The sequence below is a fragment of the Protomyctophum bolini genome (genome assembly GCF_963924005.1).
Source record: "Protomyctophum bolini genome assembly, chromosome: 1".
NCBI lineage: Eukaryota > Metazoa > Chordata > Actinopteri > Myctophiformes > Myctophidae > Protomyctophum > Protomyctophum bolini.
In genome coordinates, this window is record NC_137862.1 from 16,741,440 (window position 1) to 16,765,346 (window position 23,907).

The 23,907-nt window shown below is 43.7% G+C and overlaps 1 protein-coding gene across 1 annotated transcript in view; it reads right to left on the reverse strand.

Annotated features, from left to right (window-relative positions):
- hcn4 (hyperpolarization activated cyclic nucleotide-gated potassium channel 4) overlaps positions 1 to 23,907 on the reverse strand; it is a gene marked incomplete at both ends in the record, with an annotated part of 153,250 nt that overhangs the window by 91,463 nt on the left and 37,880 nt on the right. Inside the window, one exon of the mRNA XM_080769617.1 lies at positions 7,766 to 8,189. Coding sequence (XP_080625743.1) covers positions 7,766 to 8,189 — 424 coding nt within the window. The remainder of the gene's footprint in view (positions 1 to 7,765; positions 8,190 to 23,907) is intronic.

Here is a 23,907-nt window from a genome sequence, read left to right on the forward strand (position 1 = left end):
ATTTGTGATTTGTTTACAAACATTTGGGATTTGTTTATAAACACTTTGGTATTTGTTTATAAACACTTTGGTATTTGTTTATAAACATTTTGGTTTATAAACCTGGGGTCGGTACTACCCCCCCGACTGGGGTGGTACTACCCCCCCGACTGGGGTCTGTACTACCCCCCCGACTGGTCGGTACTACCCCCCCGACTGGGGTCTGTACTACCCCCCCGACTGGTCGGTACTACCCCCCCGACTGGGGTGGTACTACCCCCCCGACTGGGGTCGGTACTACCCCCCCGACTGGGGTGGTACTACCCCCCCGACTGGGGTCGGTACTACCCCCCCGACTGGGGTCGGTACTACCCCCCCGACTGGGGTCGGTACTACCCCCCCGACTGGGGTGGTACTACCCCCCCGACTGGGGTCGGTACTACCCCCCCGACTGGGGTGGTACTACCCCCCCGACTGGGGTCGGTACTACCCCCCCGACTGGGGTGGTACTACCCCCCCGACTGGGGTCGGTACTACCCCCCCGACTGGGGTGGTACTACCCCCCCGACTGGGGTCGGTACTACCCCCCCGACTGGGGTGGTACTACCCCCCCCGACTGGTCGGTACTACCACCCCGACTGGTCGGTACTACCCCCCCGACTGGGGTGGTACTACCCCCCCGACTGGGGTGGTACTACCCCCCCCGACTGGTCGGTACTACCATCCCGACTGGGGTCGGTACTACCCCCCCGACTGGGGTCGGTACTACCCCCCCGATTGGGGTCGGTACTACCCCCCCGACTGGGGTGGTACTACCCCCCCGACTGGTCGGTACTACCCCCCCGACTGGGGTGGTACTACCCCCCCGACTGGGGTCGGTACTACCCCCCCGACTGGGGTGGTACAACCCATGACTGGGGTGGTACAACCCCCCCGACTGGGGTGGTACTACCCCCCCGACTGGTCGGTACTACCCCCCGACTGGGGTGGTACTACCCCCCCGACTGGGGTCGGTACTACCCCCCCGACTGGGGTCGGTACAACCCCCCCGACTGGTCGGTACAACCCCCCCGACTGGGGTCGGTACTACTAATAAAAGACACTTGGGAAGATTGTCTGGGCTTTTGAGCAACTTAGATGATTTTCTTTTTGTATCTTTAAAAGAAAACAGGTGGAGTGCACTAGTCAGTAAAATGAGAAATGCCAGCGATCTGTAGCAGGATAATTAATTATTGAGAGGAGAGGCATCCTCCGAGACAAATTGCAGATATTATACAGCTGTTAACTTTGGAGCGAATACAATATGCTTTTTCTAACCACCATATATATATATAATATATGTATATTTTTTTTTAATTATTATTTATTTATCTGGGTGCCATACACACTACAGAAACAAAACCCCTACTCTAACCACTACACTAGGCTATCCCATTTGAGTGATCTGCATGTCAGTGAAAAACCAGTGTGCGAACACAACCTGACAGAAATCAGAAAGGATCATAATTTAGACTGCCTTGGCTACTTCCCCTGCAAGATCTCCCTCGACACAGCTGATTCAAATTAATGATCAATGGCTCTTGACACTCTTGTCACGCAGCAGTTGCTGCTGTGACACCTGCATCTCTGTATTGGGGATTAAATTGTGCTTTTTAATTGAGTTAAGTGCTTGATAATAAGCTTTTAATCATTAATTTGAATCAGCTGTGTGGAGGGATCGAGATCTTGTATGTAGGCAGACTAATATGTCAGTTTATTTTCACTGATTATATCCCTCAAATTAATTGAATGACTGACAACAGGAAGTGATGCCAGTGACGACGTGACAATGAAACTGCAAAACCTTACAACCAGATGTTTTTTTTCCTCTGAAACGCCTCGGCCAAAAAAATTATAATCTAGTAATGGAATGTGAGTTTGGTCAGGCAGAATGGATGGGGGGGGGGTCCGTGATAGGGTTAGACTGGTCAGTCATTAGTTCATTGCTTCAAACCTGATCTAATAAACAGACCGTCTAATCTCATCCAACCCACTGGTTTGTCAACAAGAGGCAACTGAACTGCGGTGAGGATCGAGACGATGATGCAGTCAGTCAGTCAGTCACACTCCTATTTTCTTTCTTTTTTCATCAGCATGAAATATGACAACATCACAATAGGGGGTCTCCTGTCCTCTCTATACTGCAATGGTTCTCAAAAAGGTCATGTAAAGGACCCCGGAAATTTGTTATATATTTGAGACCCACATTTGCAAAGATTTTGCGCCATTGAAGAAATGGCGCAAAATGTGGACATCCACTGTCCACATTACCTCTGTCTGTGCCCTTGACACATTTGGCGAGTTTTCCACTGGAGGGCGTTGCTCGCTAACCAGTGTTGTTTTGACAGGAAATTTTGATTTAAGTTTTAATCGTAGTCTCTTGAATAGTTAGTTTTCACTTATTTTTTGTCACATTTTAGTCACCTGGAATGTTTTAGTGTTGGTCTAGTTTTAGTCAACTAAATATCATAAGATTTTAGTTGACTAAATCTACACTTGATTTAGTCGATTAAAATGTTGGCGGGCCTTGATGCCATCATAAAGGCTGATTTTACACTTCCTGAAAATAGCCGATCTACAAGCTCACAACGCGTCGCGCTGCGTCGCGTTGTGAGCTATGATGCAACCAAGTGTAAAATGACTTATACTGGATCTCTTGTCCACTAGTCCCTTCCTAACATTTTAGTCTAGTTTGATGTCAATGATGTCGATGACTCTCCTGAGCTCCGGAGGCACATAGGGACACGTTGATCACGTGACCAGAAAAAAAATGCATATTATGCAACCGCACAGGGTGCTATAATGCACTATAATGCAGTCCAATCATTGGCTAACTGCACTCGGAGCACTCGAGCTCTCAATAACAGCTTGAAACCTTCAAAGGGATTGACACGTGTATATTTATTTTCCGATTCTATGACATCCGTGCGCATCATTTGAGAGCACTCGTGCATGGAATGAAGCGACGCAAAATGTTCTGTGATTTTTCAAAGGTAGGTGAAAGAGGTGAAACAGAAAGAGTCAACTTGTAGACCAGCTATTTTCTTGGTATTCATCATATGAGTATACCAGCTCAGTAGCCTTGTGGTTAGAGTGTCCGCCCTGAGACTGGGAGGTTGGGGTTCGATCCCCGGCCGGGTCATACCAAAGACTCTAAAAATGGGACCCAATGCCTCCCTGCTTGACACTCCGCACTCAACTAGCGTCATGTCCAGGGGGTGTACTTGTACATCAAGCTGCCTCACGCTACAGAAACAGGAGATAGGCTCCTGCCCTATGGGCCTCATGGCTCGGCAAGGCTACTTACTTACTTACATCATATGAGTATAGGGCTTAAGTCAAGTGGTTAAACTTACGGCAAAACCTGTGTTGTTGCATGGGTTCTCTGTGTGGAGTGGTCAGATGATGTAAGAAGGGGGGCTCCCAGGATAAAAGGTTGGGAACCACTGACCTACTTTAATGTAGGCAGCACTATCACAAGAGTGTGGCTGATAAATCTAGGCTCTTCTCAAGGACACTGAGGGCAAGACATTGAACCCCACATTGCCTCCAATGAGTTGGTCGGAGCCTCGCACAGGCGCGGAGATATAGTGGAAGCAGCCGATACAGTTGCATCAGGGGTTTTATTTTTACATCCATATTTCAAAAATTCCTCTAATCTGGTGTTCAGGTGATGATATGCACATTACATGCACAATAGAATTACAATTTATTTATTTTATTTATAATGGGCTTCGGTGGCAACGAGGACCAAAACTGGTGTCCACCAGGTGGCACAAAGACCCCTTTACCACCGGTTGGTACTTGGTTCCCAATGGGACCCGGTTCAGTTCTTTTAGTTTTTTAGTCCATGAGCCAGATCTCCAAAATTGGTGGGCAAACTAGACCTATATTAAATTGTTTATAGGATCAATACAAGTAAATTAATACATGATAACCCTTCCACAGTAGTAGCTTTTTCATATTTTGCGATTATTTTGCATATTTTCCTACATAATGCCTAATTTGCATATTTAAAAATGTAAAATTTGTAATACAATAAATCTTTGTCTTCGTGTAAGTAGCCTACTCAATTGGGGAAGTTTCATGGTGATAACAATCTAATATAGGTATGGTTTTGCCCACTCAATTCATAATTGACGTTCCAATTTCGGAACTCTGGCTCATGCTTGGACTAAAAACCAAAAAGAACTGAACCGGTTCCCATTGTGAACCAACCGGTGGAAAAGGGGCCTGAATGAGTTTTAAAATGGCTTTGTAAATCCTTCCACAAGGCTTGAACCAAAAGCCAGATTCTTCCCCACTGCCAATAATGCTTGTTTTACTGAGCTGTGTTTGGAACAGTCGTCTGAGTCCTATCACCCCGAGGACAGAAGCCACCTCTACAACTCTCAAACCAAATTAATTTGCACAAGACACTAAGACAGTTTGTTTACAGTGTGGGAGACGACATGTGAGAGCAAACTAAGGATAAATCTGCTTTGTGTTTTCGAGTGACATCAGCGTTTCAGGCCGCCGCACTCAGGGCCACGGGCCCCGTGGCCTCTAACCGTTGTCAGGGAAATACATCTCATTACTGTCAGCAGTTGTGTAGATCTCAACCCTTTTCATGTCAAGGAAAGACCCCCAAATTGATATGAATTTGGCTGCGGACCCCCTTCGAAAGAAATAAAGAAATCACACTTGTGTGAAGTGAAGGGTGCTCTTATCATCATACAACGCATTCCCTGCTCAGCCAATCAAATCATCACATTCAGTGCTACGAACACTTTCCGTGCTCAAACGGACATACACACAAAGCTGTGCATAGGGGCCTCAAAATAATTATACATACAAATAAAGATGTAAAAATTAACACAAATCTTCTCTTCCCTGGCAAACATTTCAAGGCCTACATCAATTTGGGGGTCCTTGACATGAAAACGTTTGAGAACCACCACAGTATTTGGAGTGAAAGTCACCTGTTATCCACAGTCTATTGGGCGGATGATATAATTCACCTTCCAGAGAAGTTGCATAGAGCTACTTGACACACTGTGCAACATATAAGGATCTTATCTCTCCATTCCAGGAAACGCTACCAATCTCTCTTCAAACGGGACCTTTGGTATTTGGAGGTGCAGTGGGTGGTGAGTCAGCGGGGTGGTGGGGGTTTACTGTAGGCTATATATAATGTGCAGCGTGTGGTTTTCAATGGGAAGAGTCGTAAAGTGGCTCAGGTGCTGAGAAGTCAGTTGTTCTGCATTGAGACAGATACCATTTCTGTTGAGTCTGGAGTGGACTGACACCCAGGCAACACTGGTCCTTTCTCTATAGAAGTAGAGCTCATCAGCATACCTCACGTGCGACGCACGCACGCACATACACACACACACACGACTAACTGCATAACTCTTGTTTGGTTTCGCTGCATTCTGTGAAAGTCATTCAATGACCTGCATGTCTTTGTAAAACGCCTCCCGCCTGATTTCTCCTTTCTTCCTGACTCCATTCCAGTGCTGTCCTTCCTCTTCCTCTTGTCCGCACAGCACAAATCTGCAAGAGTTGGCTTTGCTCTCCCCCAATTCAATTGAAGGATGAATTGAATTGACTGCTCATATTGCTCCCTTCAGAACTACAGCAGCAGCATCCACAGGCAGACGTCAGCACATGAAGGAAGAGAGGTGGTGGTGTAGACATTTTTCCTCCCCATTACATTATTTGAACTTCTTTCCTCTGTGTGAAACGGCATCACAGAGGCCCTTGATTCACGAAGCCCCACTGATGTGTGTTGCGAGTCTAAAAGGACTCTCTCCAGCTGTCTGCCACTGGGCTTTGAAAGGCAGTATACCTTTTCAAGAGTCCCAGTTGGCTTAATGTTATGGTTTTGATTTGCAATCAAACGTCGCCAAATTGCCCATGCAGAGATGGGGCCTTTCAAGCGAGCACACCCACCACCGCTCCATCAGACAGTAAGCTGAGTGAGTGGCAACACTGTGACAAGCTGAGCCTGCGGCTGCGCTCAACCCATTAAGACCCGATTCTACAAAATGATTCCTCTCAATCAGTAGTTCTTAACCCGCCCCCCATTTGGCTGCGGACCCCCATCTGTTTTGTGCCAGTGAACCCCAGAAGAGAACTTGTGTTAAAGAAAAATCTACAGAAGAAAATGTTTTAAATAAAATTAAGAAAATCATATTTAGATATTATTAAATCATTAAAGAAATGCATAAGCTCACCGTGCAAAGTAACCCGCTGTGAGCTAAGCTTATATATCTATAGCTATTTGGTGGAACCACTGAAAAATGTATGATGCTATATAATATTCTGTAGCTAAAAACGTAAAACGACACAGATGCACGGGTTAAGTCAGCGCTCTGGGTGGCAGCACTGCCTCATGGCTATCATCAATGTCCGATGTCAAAAATGTAGAGAGGAAAGTTCACCTCGCAGGAATTACTTTGCATTTAATCTTTCAAGTCCGTCAGTTTAGATTGCCAGAAAGTTGCCTCTTAAATGTAGACACGACACAGGCCCATTCATTAAAAAATGGGGGGAAAAAAGTAATGACAGACAGACAGACAGACAGAAATAACAATCTGTTAGATGATAGCTTGGCTTAGAGGTAGTGAGTTGCTGACTAATAACCTGGGGATTGTTGCTTTTATCCCCATCACTTGACAGCAGGGCCTCATCTTAGCTGTGAGCTGGCATCTGGAGAGTGCTATTAGGGTGCCTGCCAACAGCGACAAACTACCCTTGAGCAAGGCATGTACAGTATACAATAGGCCTGTGAGTGTGTACGTGTTTGGTTTGATAAATGTTAGAAAATAAAGCAGTGGTTCTCAAACTTTATCGGGCCAAAGACCCGCCAACTTCATATGCATTTGGCCGCAGACCTCTATCTGAAAAGGTTTTGTGACAGGCAGGAACACCCAGAAGAGAGGATTTATGTAATGTACGTTTTATTTTTTTATATATTCTTTTCAAAACTAGATGTACAAGCTAGCAGCGCAGAACAAAGTGACATGCTGTGAGCATGCTGTTTTTGAATATCCAACATAAATGGATAAAGAGGTTAAGATTATTGCATGCTACTTTTGCTGGGGATTGGGGATGACCCTCCCCCCCCGTGTTGTTGAGAATACATCACCACTCCACTCCACTCCCCCTTGCTGTAACTCAGTGACTGCACTAGGAGGACCAAGGGACTGTAACATTCCATCACAAACTGCAGCAATGCAGGAAAGGCCACACTGGTTAAACGGTGCACACTGCGACATTTGGCAATCATACACAAGATCAATAATAGGCAACATACTGTATATTAGACACCCACACAGCATGTTCGCATTAACCATTTGTACCCTATCTGGTCATAATAGGTGAGGACCCTTTTCTGGTCATAATAGGTGAGGAACATTCTGCGAAAACAGCCGATCTGCAAGCACACAAAATCTACAAGTTCAAATCTATCTCAGATCTACACACTCAAAACAGGTATTTTGAGCTTGTAGATCTGCTGCTTTTGCTGTTTTTGAAGTTGAATCCTGAAAAGTAACCGTTTTGGACAACCGTCCTTGAACTGTACCTATTCTACAAACTGTTAATACAAATTTCAATCAATCAAACAATCAACCAAACAACCCCAACAACCCCTTCTATTGATGGGAAAGCTTTCGCAGAAAAATAGCATATCGACAAGCTACAAACGAGTTTGTCAAACAAGTAGTCTCTCTCTCTCTCTCCCCCTCTCTCTCTCCCTTACCTCTTCCCACTGGTGGATGTAGCGTATGAGCCTGGAGAGCCGGAGCAGCCGGAGCAGGCTGAGGATCTTGGTGAAGCGCACGATGCGCAGGGCGCGCGCCGTCTTGTAGAAGTCTGAGTCGATGCGCGTCTCCACGATGAGGAAGATGTAGTCCACCGGGATGGAGGAGATGAAGTCCACCACGAACCAGCTGCGCAGGTACTTGATCTTGATCTGCTGCGGGTCCAGGATGATCTCCGTGTTGTCCTCCTTGACGATGCCCGTGCGGAAGTTGAGCACCAGGTCCATGAGGAAGAAGGTGTCGGAGACCACGTTGAAGACGATCCACGGCGGCGTGTGCTCGTCCTTGAAGAAGGTGATGCCCACCGGGATGATGATGAGGTTTCCCACCATCAGCAGCAGCATGGTCAGGTCCCAGTAGAACCTGGGAACAGAACATGTATTCATTTATCTTTTGAAAGACTTGAATTATGTTTTAGGAAAGGTATTTTCTTTTTGGCAGATTATGTTAGGCTTGGAAATGGTTACAGACAGAGACTTTATTGATCCCACGTGTTGTCATGGCAGTACGGCAGTACTCAGTACACAGGACAGATACAGGAACAAAGAAAATAGATAATTAAGAGAAGGTTTCATTCAACCTGTAGGCTGGAGATAAAACACTTGAGCGGCGCCATACAAAGAAATAATCTTAAGCAGTATATTATGCAGTCATATTGTACAAGAACTGTAATATACTGTATACCCCACATTTATCACTTTGAGAGGTGATCGGGAAAGAAATTTAATTTAAATTAAATTCAAATTAGCTTTTGTTGGCATGAGAAAGCATACATTTATATACATTTCCAAAGCATGTGGTAACGTATGTAATCGTTTTTTTAATCAATTCTGCATGGAGTCTGTTGTAGAGTGTGTAGAGGTGAAGGATCAACTAACAATAAATGCCTTAATGTCCCCAGTTGCTCCGGTGTCCTCTCCTTCTTTGCTGCTGTTGTGTTCTGTTCCTGTGACGCATGATCGGAGCTGCCTTGTTTTGGCTTTTCTTTTTTTATTCTGTCTTTTTTTCCCTCCACAACAAATATCTTAAATAGCTGATCCACAAGCTCTCGCAGATTGGCAATTAAAAGTTTGCCCTAGAATGGGGGGGCGCTAGGGTTCATGTGGTAAATGGAAATGCATTCATTCAGCCATGCAATAGCCACTGAAAGGAAAAAGAACTCAAACACTAGTGTTTCAAATCAAATAATAGGCTACATTTATTTCACAGCAGTGGTGAAGCCAGTACAGTAGTAAAACTATGAATGATTCTAACCACTGGGGGATTACTGCTAAAGTCAACAAAATAATAGCCAACAGTGTCAGCTGTCAGGGTAATTTACTGCTAAAGTCAACAAAATAATAGCCAACAGCGTCATTCATTAAGTCTCTCTCTCTCTCTCTCTCTCTCTCTCTCTCTCTCTCTCTCTCTCTCTCTCTCTCTCTCTCTGTATGTATTCGCACCGCTCTAACCATCCAAGTCTAAACGCACCTTAAAGGGCCTTGGAAACGTGAAACGAGGAATGCAGGCGTTGTTGCCTGGATCAACACAGGTCTCCTCCAGGTCTGTTGAAGAGGGGCGCAACAATGCAAGCATAAAAAAAAGCTAAACAGATTCCAGGTCTGGTGAGTCATGGGCGTGTGCACGTAACGAGCACGCGCGCAACAAATTCACGGGACCGTGCTCACGTAAATAAAATGAAATAATAGGCACGTTTTATCGCTCCCCGTTTGCAAGGCCCTTTAGAATGTCTTATCTGAAGTCTAAACTGGTGAAAGGCACTCTGATTCAGCAGGAGATCATGGTCCAAGAGTTGGACCATGGAACTGCTATAGACATACTGTACTTATTACTGGCCCAGGGGGGATACAGCCGTCCTTCTCTAGTTCATTCTATGGGAAAGCACAGGTCCGCTAGGTTAGAATATTTCAGACAATCAGGAGAGATTACCCATTTATCAGCTTAATTTTACAGTGTTCCAGTTCCAATGTGCTCATTTCTTCGTGTCATCACTTACAATTTCACTTGTTTAATCTGTATCTTGTCAGAGTTGTCTAACCTGATTGGATAAAGTTGGTGTCCTGACGTTTCGATGTCACTACATCTTCTTCTGACAAAGATGTGACATGGAAACGTTGCCTGCACCCTGTTAAGAAAGGCTTTAACTGTCCGAGATTGCTCCAGTGCCTTCCTTCTACTATATACCAGTCCTGTTCCTGAGATGCACCGGACCACAGTAAACTAGGCTTGACACGCAGTAGAACCCTGTTAATAATAATAATAATAATAATAATAATCAGCTTTATTGTCCCGAAGGATATTCGTCTTCACAGGTCTGTTCAACACCCACATCAAAACAACACATAGCCCATAACACCAAGACCATACAAAAACATGAGGTCCCCAATGTGTACAGAACCATCCTATTCAGGACGGGAACCCCTTTTGGTGTTTTAACCTTTCTGGATGGGAACCGCTTTTGTGGTTCTTGTTGCTATATACAGTATATAGCCACACACGCACACGCACACAATTATTATTATTATTATTATTTTCAATATACCTGTATATTTTTAAAGAAAACTTCAGCCTAAAAGCCTAAAAGCCTCAGTCCTAAATGGGTTAAATGGGTCACAGCGATGGCTGTGAGAGGACAAAACTCCTACTACAATGGACCTGTATCTTTGTCCAGTCATTTGATATAGGAAGTGCTAACCGTGTGATGGCCTTATTGATCATAACGGAAAGTGTGGGCGTGGGAAGTCTGATGATCTTGGAAGCAATACGGGTAATACTGAAAAGTTTGTTTCTGTTGGGCATGGACAGTATGGTGTAGAGTAGACTGTAGAAACATGCAGAACAGTTGAATAATGCTTTTGTACAAGATGAGGGGCAACAGATAATGATCTTATCTTATGGATTACATGGAATCTTTGTTGAAAACGTGAATGGATAGATGTAATATGGTAATGGTACATGGAGTCTTTTTGTTTAATTATAAACACGACTAAGATTCCAGAAGCCCCTCAGAAAGGCCATGGGTCACCAAACTTCAGCAGGGTTCATCCTGTGATATCTTGTGTGCAATGTTGACATTTTGACCTTGAGGGTGGCATTACAGCAAAGGCCGCACAAACAGTCTAGTTTCCTCCTCCAGGGAATAGGATAAGGTAAGCAGCAAGTTTCATGTGCAATCTGGCTTCCCATTAGAATGTCCACTTTATCTATTTTGCTTTTATGCTTTTGTATTGTTCTTATTGAAAGTTTGTAAGTATGTTTTTTAATGACCTCTTCCAGTAACCTGCTGAGGCCGATTCAACAAATACCTTCTAAATCAGTAGGTCTCAAAGTTTATTGTGCCATGTACTGTACAGTATATTTCCAAATAGTAGCTCGGCTACTGCAAACAGCCGCCGGTTCCTTTGAAACGCCTGGGGTCTGACACCATTTTGCGTATTAAACTCCCTATCCAAATAAAGGGCCGGGGCTATTATTTGCAGCTACTTGAGCCTAATTTGACCTCCATCTGAAACTGTGGCCCGGTGCAAAAAGAAATAAAAGCCAAACGTCCAAGGTCCAAAAAGATTTTGCCTATTAAATGCCTGGGCTACTATTTGGAAATATACAGTATTTGGCCGTGGACCCCCATCTGAAACTGATTTGCATTGTGAGATTATAATTTTTAAAAATAAAAAAATAGCAGATGTACAAGCTCGCAGCACCGCACCATGTGAAGCGCTGTTGTATATCTGCCTGAAGTGAGTGGTGCTGTACTGTACTTGTGCTGTACGTACTATAATTTACTGAACAAGCTCTCCTCCCTGGCCTCTGTGTGTGTGTGTGTGTGTGTGTGTGTGTGTGTGTGTGTGTGTGTGTTCGGCTGCACAAGTAACACTTGGTGGTGTGTTAAGCCCTAACCACACCAAAGGGTCAAGCCGGTTTTAGCGTTGTCCCAGCGGTGTGATATGTCCTGTTGCACGTTGACGTGCGTCGTCCCTAGTGATTCAACGTATGGAATTCAATGGTCCAAACCACACCAAAGGGCAACACCTTGCAACCGTTTAGACCCAACGAGTTGCATGGTGACCCTTTGGTGTGGTTAGGCTTTAGGCTGCGCAACAGTGACACTTGGTGGTGAGAATATGCTATTTCCGTGCTCAGACCCAGCCAGGCAGGGACACAGCCAGGGACACACATTGCTGGGCAATGGAGTGGTTGCACCACTCAAAAGAAATCTCACAATGATGCAAAACAAATGAATAAATACAGATGCTTTCCCGGTTTAAACGGGATTCCAAATAAGCCTTCCTTGTCTACATAACTCATTTTCTTTTGATATGTATTGCAGCTATTTATTAATATGACAAGGTGCTGCTAATAAACCAAATGAAACAAAAGTAAACTTAATGGGAATGTTATGGCCTAAGGGTGGCGCTAGAGCAGAGGATACTGGGTCAACCAAAAACCAACTCAGTAGGGATCGTCCAAGTCAGAATGATGGATCTGCTGCACGCTGACCTTGTTCCACCATCACCAAACGAACTCCATGTTCTCAGTTCAACGTGGTTAAGAACAGGATTATACAGCTAGGGAGGGAGAGCATCTCAGTCCAAAGTAAGTAAATCAGGATCAAAAGGGATTTGAAAAATATATATTTTTTGGATGATTTTGATATTTAATTTAAGTTACATCAGACAAGTGAAATTTCAATTTGACCTGTCAAAATAAATAAATAATAAACAAACATCAAAGGTTGAAGAACAAAAATACGAAAGCATGTGCACTGCAAGCACGCACGTAGTCTACACACACACACGCACGGGTGGCTGTGTGTGTTTGTGCGCTTGCTCTGTGAGGGTTATTATAATTGCTTTCCTTCAGGAGGGTGTATTCCCCAAAGTCTTATAATCCAGTGAACTTGCACAACCTCTGCCTGGCTGTATTATCATACTGGCACAGAGCTGCTGGACACGCAACGCACGGACACACGCACGCATGCACGCACGCACGCACAACTAATGAACCAATCAATTGGTTAATTAACTTAACTTTTAACTAATTCATTCATTCATTATTCATTATTTAACTCTGTCTAGTGCTAAAACAGGACGAGGAAACATTGATCTGATGTTTTGGGTGGAAACCTCGTATGTCCCAAACTGTTAATTTTCAGGATTCAAATTCAAAAGTAGCATTAAGCTCCCAAGCTTCAAGTTGTGGACAGTGGTGGAAATACTTTAAAGTATCAATACTGCACTGTAGTAAAAGTACAAAATGAACTTAAAGTACTAAAAGTAAAAGTAGGCCTACGCATTATGCAGAATGTCCCATTTTCAAATGTATAATAATATTTTGAAAATAGCAATAATATTTTGAAAATAGCAGTTGTAAGCTTGTACGTACATCAGCTATTCTTTCCAAATGGTTGAAATGTATAAAGGGCTTAAGTGGTTAATGGATGTTTTGTAATAATAATGAAAAGTTTTCAAATAAATGTAGTGGAGTAAAAGTACAATATTTGGTAAAATATTGGAAGTTAGAAATACTACAAATACCTGAAAATTGTACATGAAGGTATATTCAGTGATTTCACTCAAATATTTTGTCAAATGTACTTAGTTCCACCACTGGTTGTGGATGTGCTACGCTTGAGTGACGCTGTAAGTAGGCTAGTACATTTAAGGAAAAAAAGGGGGCAAAAAAAAGGAAAAATAAATCTAATATGGAGTTATTGAGGTTTCTGCCCAACAACAACAACAATTTGTTGTCTCCTCCTTGTTGGTACATTTTCAAAGTCTTCCAAAATGCTAATTATTCTGCGACGTGAATGAGTTGTCCCCCCTGTGGTGTCTCTCTGATACTCTGTTGTCTAGAATTGTCACGATACTTCCCAAATAATTGAAAGAGCTTTGGTGTGTTCAAACTGCGCACGCACGCACACACACACACACACACACACACACACACACACACACACACACACACACACACACACACACACACACACACACACACACACACACACACACACACACACACACACACACACACACACCGTGGTAAGAACAGGATTAGGGGACGTCTCGGTCTAAAGTAGATAAGGATCAAAAGGGATTTGAAAATATCTTTTGGGGATGATTTGGACGTTTAATTTAAGTCGCATCTGACAAATGACATTTCGGTTTGATCAAACTGTCAAAATGAATAAAATGAACAGTAAAGATAAAGAACACATGCAAATGCACAGTGAGGTCACATACATACAGTAAATGTCTTGCACGTGTGCATGTGCTTCCTTTGTGAGGGTTAGAATTGCTGTCTTTCAAGTCAGTATAACCTGGCTGTAGGCCTACTATCATACAGCAAGCAGGCTGATAGACTATAGTCCAGTGTTAATGTCATGGACTAAAACTAAGATGACGTTCGTCGACTACCTTTTGTCACTGAAAAAACTAAATAAAAACTAAATTGAGCTATGACTAGATCTAAATCTATAAGACTGAATATATTTCTTCAACAAATAAAAACTAGATGAAAATGTTAGGGAAGGGAGGGACTAGTGGAGTAGAGATCCAGTCTAACTAAAAGACACGTCATTTTATGCGGAGACTGCCTTAAAGGGTAAGACCACTTTTGTAGAGGTTTGGGTTGTGTAGTTACCTTGCCATGATGTAACTCCAAATGTGGACAAGAAATTCAAGATTAAAAAAAATGCTCCTCATTGACTTACAGTACATTGTACGCTGACACAGCATATATGTCACATGTCCAAAACATTTCAGCTGACTAAAATATGACTACAACTAAATTCAATGTTACTCAAAAGACTATGACGTAAACTAAATACAAATTTGCTATCAAAATGAACACTAGCATACAGTACACACATATTACACAGTGAAACCATGAGTTGACACTTATATTATTATACTTTAGTACAGTACAGTTCCACCGCTCAGTTCACACGGGTGTGATTCTATTTTTCAAATACATATTTAGTTTCACATTTGGTTAATGCATGTTCTAATGGAATAATCCATAATAAGTAACAAAAGTTTTCAAATAACTATAGTGGAGTAAAAAGTGCAATATATTTGCCTCTGAGATGTAGTGGAGTAGAAGTACTGAAAATTGGAAATACTTCAATACAGTAAAGTAAAAGTACCTCAACATTGTACTTAAGTACAGTACAAGTTACTTTCCACCACTGTGCACCACACACGCACGCACGCACGCACGCACGCACACACACACACACACACACACACAGCACACACTTCCAGAGTCACGAGTGCACTTTTGTGTACCGGACATCATAGTATGCAGCTCGGTCAACTGACGTTCTTGACCTCTAAATAATGGACAGATTGTCTCTGTCAGGTGCAAACCTCATAAGTACCAAAACAGTTACATTTCAGGATTCAAATACAAAAGTACTACAAGTAGCAGATCGGCAAGCTTGAGACTCTCCTAGTGTGCAGATCTACTTCTGAATGCTTCCGTGTGACGCTGCAGTATGATCAAGTAGGGCACATTTCTGCCCACCAGCAAAGACGTAATACATAATACGTGTGTCATCCCCCAGAGGTCCTTCCTTGGTCACAATTATTTTAATCACTTTAAGCATATTTTACACTTTGGTTATTCAAAAATAGCCAAAAAGCTTTGTGTTATGTTTGAGAAATTGTGTGCAAATATTATTATTTTATACTTTGGCTATTTGAAAATAGCCAAAAATATTTCTGTTTTTCTGTTTGAGAAATTGTGAAAATGTGTGCAAATATTTGAATATTTGGGGGGGGGGGGTCCGCAGCCAAATACATGAAAAACGTTTAGAACACTGGTGTACGAGACGTCCAGCAGCAGCCTCCAGACCAGACAGAGGTCCATTTACTGTAAATCACACCTCCTGCTCGTGGTTATAGGCACGGCTCCCAATCCAAAGGGCAATCAGGGTTAAAGTGGTTAATTACAAAGTGTGCAGTGACCTCGTCCATCTCCCCAGACTGAGGGCTGGGGTATAAATTGTGCTTACCGCCAGGTTTTGTAATTGAATCCAGATTGGTTCTTTGGTGTAAAGGATGATATATCCTGGGCGGCATGAGGCCGCTCCCTGGATTGGATCAAGGGGAAAATAAGGCAGTGCATTGTGGACGGCGGGCATGCAGCCAGGCCAGGGTGATTTAACCACCGCTAAGTTTAACCAGGCCATAAACATCTGTCTCTGAACAAAAAAAGGACAAAACCCATTTGAGGCGGAGGAGCCTATAAAGAAATGAGAAGGATGGGATGGGATGCTACAGCTGTAGCCATAGCAGATGATCTATATTTTTCCACTGCACAGCTTGGTGGCACTACTAGCAAATAATTTGTCACGTTGTCACTTCCTTGTTGAAGCCTGGAGTCTAAATGATAATGCTGGAGTCACAATTCATAAAGTAAAACGACTATTGGGCTGACCTGACACTTGGCATTACACAGTGCACAGCACCAGCACCAAGAGCTCTTATGCATAATGAGTTTGTAATATTATGATTCATTATAAGTGCTTTATAGAGCAACACAATAGCAGTACTGGCTCTTTCCAATCTTCTACAGAGGACAAAGAAACTGGACTTTGTATTTCCGACATAACATTATGAGGTCACAGCCCTTTAAATGTCTTCTTTGGTACTTAGCTCTGCAAAGTATATATTGAAGATAAAATGAAGGCAGAAAGTGAAGACGGTGTGATTTTTGTCCAGCTTTTAGTGTGTGTCCACAACACTTTAACCATTTCATCCTATATAAATATGAATTGTCATTAATGACAATTGTATGTCAATAGTGTAAATTACATCAAATTTTACGTCAGTGTAAACACAAACATTGCGTAACACAAATGATAAATGGTGCATTTATATACCGCCTTTATCCAAGGCGCTTTACATAGATTGTGCATTACATTGCCCGGGTTCGAACTGGCAACCTTGCGGTTACGAGCATCCCTTACATCACACGAGTGTAATTCTTTTTTTTCCTGTTTCATTGTTGAACACAAATCTTCTCTTCTAGGAGTCCCTGGCAACAACTATATGAAAGTCCTACAGGTACACAGCTATTTGTGGGTACATTATCTTTGAATACAAATTTGTTACGAGGAGATTACACAGGCTACTATCTGAAAGCCACCTCAGCTGTACAATATGACACACAATATGCCAGGATTATTGTTAAAATATCATACCCGTGTACATCATCACGATTCACGACGTAACATGTCGATTTACTCAGACATATGACGTGAACTCTCCATTCATTGTCAATGGCATTAAATGTTTCTGTGAGGACAAAATAGCTGATTTGCTCAGTTAATGACAAAATTCGACACTATAAAAGGAATATAGGAGGGGCTAGCGCCCCTCGAATACCACACACACACACACACACACACACACACACACACACAAGTGACAGTAATTGGAATTCTTCAAAGTAAGAGGGTATCCACTGTTACGGCTCCTTGTCAAGAAGTTATATTTAGAAAGACACTGCCGCTGCTGCGTTTGCTCAAGTTAATATTTAAAGCCCAGGAGGGACACGAGAAGACTTCAAAGGATGCGACACAAACACAGGTAATGACATTTGTTCTTTGCGTTTCCACGTTTCCCGGGTGCCAGTGATGCCAGCAAGCAAACCTCCCGCACATGTATAAACAGCTTGGTAATAGGATGGTGGTGCATGAGCCCTGATTGATCGAGCCAAATCAGATTGGACTGGATGGAGCGTGTCTGTAGGAGTGCGTATAGCAGTGCTTATCATACTTTTTCCATGTCAAGGACCCCCCCAAAGTGATATGTATTAGGCTACGGACTCCTACAGTATCTATCGCTAAATATTTTGTGCTTCTGGCAGGGACCACCAGAAGCGAAGATTAGTGTTAAAAATGTTGGCTTTTTATACAAACAATATTCAAAGATTTTCAGTCATTTTCAAGATTTTTTTCGGCGCACTATGAGCTTGTACAGTATACCTGTATACCTGCCATTTGTTAATAGCCAAAGTATTAAATATGGTTAAGTGGTTCGAATGATTGTAACGCTATATTAACACATTTCGCTAGGAAACCCCTGGTATCCCCCAAGGACCGCTGGGGTTCATCGGAAACCACTTTGTTTATAGTTGGTAAGTCTCAGCTCGATCATGTCTGTTGGGCAATGATCCGCGTCATTAGGCTACCTGTTAGCAGAGCCATAGAGTAAGACAGAGTTATGGCTGATTGATAAAAGAATGCGCACAGCACAAGTGAGGCTGTGTTGGTCATGGAGTGGATGACAGATAGTCAGATACTAGACATACAAAAAAAACCCTCTTTACTATCTAATATAAATGTAATCCAAGGCAGCACACGTTGCTCTTCCATAAGGCAAGATATCACTCCAGGGCATAATGGATTATGGATAATGGATCTCTTAAAGGCAATGGCACCTGGCACACTGATTGGTTTAAGTTGCGCAACGCCCAAACCACACCTATGCATAATGTAACGGTTAGCAGAGGTGTTTTAAGGATTTAGATTGTGGCACAAGATAGCCAATTTAACGGGGGAACGCCACTTAGACAATGCTAACTCCACAAATGACGGATAAAGTGCCCCTGACGCAAGATAGGGCCCTTAGTATACAGTAGCATGAAGGAATTGGGCCACAATGATGGTCTACACCAGTGGGTCTCAAAGTGGGGTGTCCTTGATTGGGTTCTAGGGGGCGGTCCCCAAAATTGGGACAGCTTGATTTCACTCTTATTTCATCAGCTAGAAGTTAGCTTGATGAGGACTATTCTGTTTCACTCTCTTCCATGTTATCATCCCACCTAGACTGCTAGACAGTGGTAGGAATTAGAATACTGTACTAAATCTAATGGAACAACATGTCATGACAATTTTAACGCCCCCACCCCACCCACCCATGATTTAGCTTAGTTGAGATAGCTGTCGCTCGTCAAAACATAGCAGATCTACAAGCTCACATAAGGCATCGCAATGCATGCAACACATTGTCACCGTGAGCTTGTAGACTGGCCAAAGTATAAATCAGTGCCCAAGGCGACCTGTTGCCGAGGAGGTGGTCTGCTACATCCCAGCAGAGAGGACAGAAGACCCCCATGGGGGCTGTTAGCACCACACATCCCAGCAGAGGACAGAAGACCCCCATGGGGGCTGTTAGCACCACACATCCCAGCAGAGAGGACAGAAGACCCCCATGGGGGCTGTTAGCACCACACATCCCAGCAGAGGACAGAAGACCCCCATGGGGGCTGTTAGCACCACACATCCCAGCAGAGAGGACAGAAGACCCCCATGGGGGCTGTTGGCACCACACATCCCAGCAGAGGACAGAAGACCCCCATGGGGGCTGTTAGCACCACACATCCCAGCAGAGAGGACAGAAGACCCCCATGGGGGCTGTTGGCACCACACATCCCAGCAGAGAGGACAGAAGACCCCCATGGGGGCTGTTGGCACCACACATCCCAGCAGAGCGGACAGAAGACCCCCATGGAGGCTGTTAGCACCACACATCCCAGCAGAGCGGACAGAAGACCCCCATGGAGGCTGTTAGCACCACACATCCCAGCAGAGCGGACAGAAGACCCCCATGGAGGCTGTTAGCACCACACATCCCAGCAGAGAGGACAGAAGACCCCCATGGGGGCTGTTGGCACCACACATCCCAGCAGAGAGGACAGAAGACCCCCATGGGGGCTGTTGGCACCACACATCCCAGCAGAGCGGACAGAAGACCCCCATGGAGGCTGTTAGCACCACACATCCCAGCAGAGAGGACAGAAGACCCCCATGGGGGCTGTTGGCACCACACATCCCAGCAGAGAGGACAGAAGACCCCCATGGGGGCTGTTAGCACCACACATCCCAGCAGAGAGGACAGAAGACCCCCATGGGGGCTGTTGGCACCACACATCCCAGCAGAGAGGACAGAAGACCCCCATGGGGGCTGTTGGCACCACACATCCCAGCAGAGCGGACAGAAGACAGAAGACCCCATGAATTTGAGCTATATACCAATATGCCGGTAACAACAAATACGTTCAAACCCTTGATCTATATTTGAAGTTGGCTATCCAAAAAAAGCAGATATACTACAAGCTCGCAGCACAGGGGCCATTACCACCAACAAGTTTGAGAACTACTGATTTAGAATGGCCGGATCAACAGCAGCATGCAGTGTACCCCCACCCCACCCCTCACCTTGAAGAAAAAAACACTTATTTCCAAATATCAGGGGCAATCCACTGTACGCTTTCCAATACACAGCACATAATCAAAAGATGGTGTCTCATCATAAGACAAGATTGTTTTTATTGACCCACAAACGTAAGTTTTGTAGTAGTATATGCAGTATTTCATGTTCAAGACAGTATACACTCTCCACACACACACACACACACACACACACACACACACCCCCCAATGTTGCGCCCGTCTCATGGAGGTCAGCACCACTAAACATAATATAGCAGGGATCCATTTACTGTGTTTTATTATGCATTGGGAGCCCATCATGGAGGAACAATGTTCTATAAATACGGTGGGAAGAGTGCAAGGGCTGTCGTGAGGATGACAAAGAAATGACAAAATAATGTACATCTCTGCAATGCAAATCATGGGCTTATGGAGCGGTGTTTTTTTCCTCTCACCAAAATATTGTCGCCTCTGTTGTGGAAATCAATACAGAGGAGAGTTGATGCAAGAGAGGATCACAAGAACACTCTGTCCAAAACTTGCTCGTTCCAGGTCAAATCCTCAGTAAAACTATGCCTAAACCTAACCTTATTCCTAATCTATTTACAGTATTGTGTTAAACAGAGCTCTGTCACATTGCAACGTGCGCGTCTTACTGGTGTAGGGCTGTAGTGGAGCGAGGGCCAACCTATCCAGCAGTTGTATATAGTGTTGCTGTACTTTTTTTGTTTGCACAAAAGGACTCCGACTTGCTATTTTTGGTATTTTGCCATTTGGGGTGTATTTTGAGAGCTGAGTTTTTGAGAGCTTTTGTGTGTAACTCTGAAGTGTACAAATGGAGGTCCTTGAAATCTGTTTTGAGACATGCATGGTTTCGACGGCCGGAATACAGTCCAACACAGCTATAGCTCGACAGGTTGAGAAAGCCAGTCGCCTTCATTCAACGTCGCCGTCTCTGCTTCACAGTTTTTCATTCTCACCTACAGCCTTGCCTGTCTGTTTGTATCCGTGGCTCACAGCTGAGTCGCTGCGGCACAAAGGTACAGTTCAACGACCTCCTGACAATCAGCGGTGGAACAAGTACTCACAGATGTCGGACTTTGCTGGAAGTGCTGTATTTTGAGCTTGTGCTGTAGATCTGCTACTTTTGACGCAATACAATCCCTGTTATGCCCTTATATGGAGATCCCTGATGTCATCAATATTATATGCCCATATATTGGAATGATAACCAGTGTGGTTGGTACAACACATGGAGTTGGTACAACACATGGATCTCCATGCTGACTATCATCACCTGGATCTCCATTCTCCATATATGAAGATCACGACATTGACCTCATGCATCAAACCCTGGATAGCCAATAATACATGGTTTGATATACTAGATCAAGGTTCAAGGTTCACATTATTTGTCATTTCACATGTTTGCACATATAAAACGAAAATCGTACTCAGGACCAGCAGTTTAGGATTTATGCTTATTCTTTTTAATATAAAGTGCAGTGCATTAAAACTGAGCAGCATATTAAGAAATATTAAAAACAGCTATAGTGCATTTTCTTAGTACTCACAGATTTCGGACTTCGCTGGAAGTGCTGTATTTTGAGCTTGTGCTGTAGATCTGCTACTTTTGACGCAATACAATTCCTGTTATCCCTGTTATCCCTGTTATACTAGATCAAGGTTCAAGGTTAACATTATTTGTCATTTCACATGTTTGCACATATAAAACGAAAATCGTGCTCAGGACCAGCAGTTTATATTAAAAAGAATAAGCATAAAATCCTAAAGTGCAGTGCATTAAAACTGAGCAGCATATTAAGAAATATTAAAAACAGCTAAAGTGCATTTTCTTAGGCTTAAGAGTTCAGTAGCCTGACAGTCCCCGGGTAGACGCTGCGTTTGAGCCTTTCAATCCTGGCTTTGATGGACCACAGCCTCCTACCCGAGGGGAGCGGGGCAAACAGTTCATGGTCTGCGTGAGTGGGGTCCTCCATAATGCGAGCCGCAGTGCTTCTGCACCTGCTGGTGTCCTCAATGGAAGGGAGACTACTGTGGGTGATCTATTTGGGAGTTTTTCACCACCCTCTGCAGTGCCTTCTTGTCAGCAGCAGTTCCCATACCAGGTGGTGATGGAGAATGTGGGAGTACTCTCCACCACACACCTGTAGAATGCCTCCAGCACTGTATTGAGGCCAGCTTGTCTCAGCCTCCTGAAGAAATAGAGGCGCTGGTGAGCCTTCAAGTCCTCTGAAATGTGCACCCTGAGGTAATTGAAGCTAGGGACCCTTGTTTACACCATAGCATAACGTCTGTCCCAACAGCCAGGAACCTTGGTGTTGTCCTGGACAGTCAGCTCTCGTTCAAAACACACATCACAACTGTCACTCAATCCTGTGGGTTTACACTCTATAACATACGACGAATTAGACCGTTTCTCACCCAGGAGTCAGCCCAGCTCCTAATCCAGACAACAGTCTTGTCAAAACTTGCCTATTGTAACTCCCTCCTTACTGGCCTACCGGCATGCATGTGCACTTAAGCCTCTCCCACTGATCCAAAATGCCGCAGCTCGCTTGGTCTTGCACTTCCCATTACAATCAGAACTGCAGCCTCACTTCCAATCTTCCGCCGTAGTCTGAAAACCCACCTGTTCAGACTCCATCATGGCCCATAGCACTTGCCCTAGCCCCTTAGATAGCACTTTATGTAGACTTAGATAGCATTTTATACAGACTTATAGCATGTTACGTAGAAAGCACTAGAATTGCATTTTATGTAGTCCAATCCAATCCAATCCAATTTTATTTATAGAGCACGTTTAAAACAACAAAGTTGACCAAAGTGCTGTACAATTAGGCAAAGCAAAACATAATACAATACAATACAGTAATAAAAACATAATAATAAAATCAAACAATCAAGAGTACACATTATTCACGGTTTAAAAGCCAGGGAATAGAAATGAGTTTTAAGATGTGTTTTAAAAACAGGTAGTGTTGGAGCCAGCCTGACGTGGCTAGGAAGCTGGTTCCACAGTTTCGGAGCAATTACTGAGAAGGCTCGGTGCCCTCTTCTCACACACCTTGCCTTGGGGATGACAAGGAGCATTTGATCTGCTGACCTCAGTGACCTAGAGGGAGCATAGGGTTTTAGGAGATCGGAGACATAAACTGGCGCTGATCCATTTAAAGATTTAAAAACAAACAATAAAATCTTAAAATGGATTCTAAAACGTACTGGGAGCCAATGGAGTGCAGCTAAAATGGGAGTGATGTGTTCATATTTCCGGGTTCCTGTTAAAAGACGTGCGGCAGCATTTTGAACAAGTTGAAGGCGGGAGAGGGAGGCTTGGGTGATGCCGGCATAGAGGGCATTACAATAGTCAAGGCGAGTTGTAATAAAAGCATGTATCACTCGCTCTAGGTCCTTAAAAGATAAAACTGATTTGATTTGTGATAAAAGCCTTAAATGATAAAAACTAGATTTGACCACAGCATTTATTTGTTTATCAAGTTTAAAAGCATTATCTATTTTAACTCCTAAATTGGAGACCATGGGAACCACAAAGGGTTGAAGTGGGCCTAGGTCTAAGGGAGGAGTGTTGATGACACTTGGTCCGAACATTATCACCTCAGTTTTGCTTTCATTTATATTTAAGAAATTTAGGGCCATCCAGGCTTTAATATCTTTTAAACAGTCAAGGAGAGGGGATAGGGGGCTGTTGCTATCTCTATTTAGGGGCATGTATATTTGGGAGTCATCTGCGTAAAGGTGATAGGAGATTCCGTGTTTTTTTAAGATGAGTCCTAGGGGGAGAAGATATAGCGAAAACAGGATGGGGCCAATAATTGAACC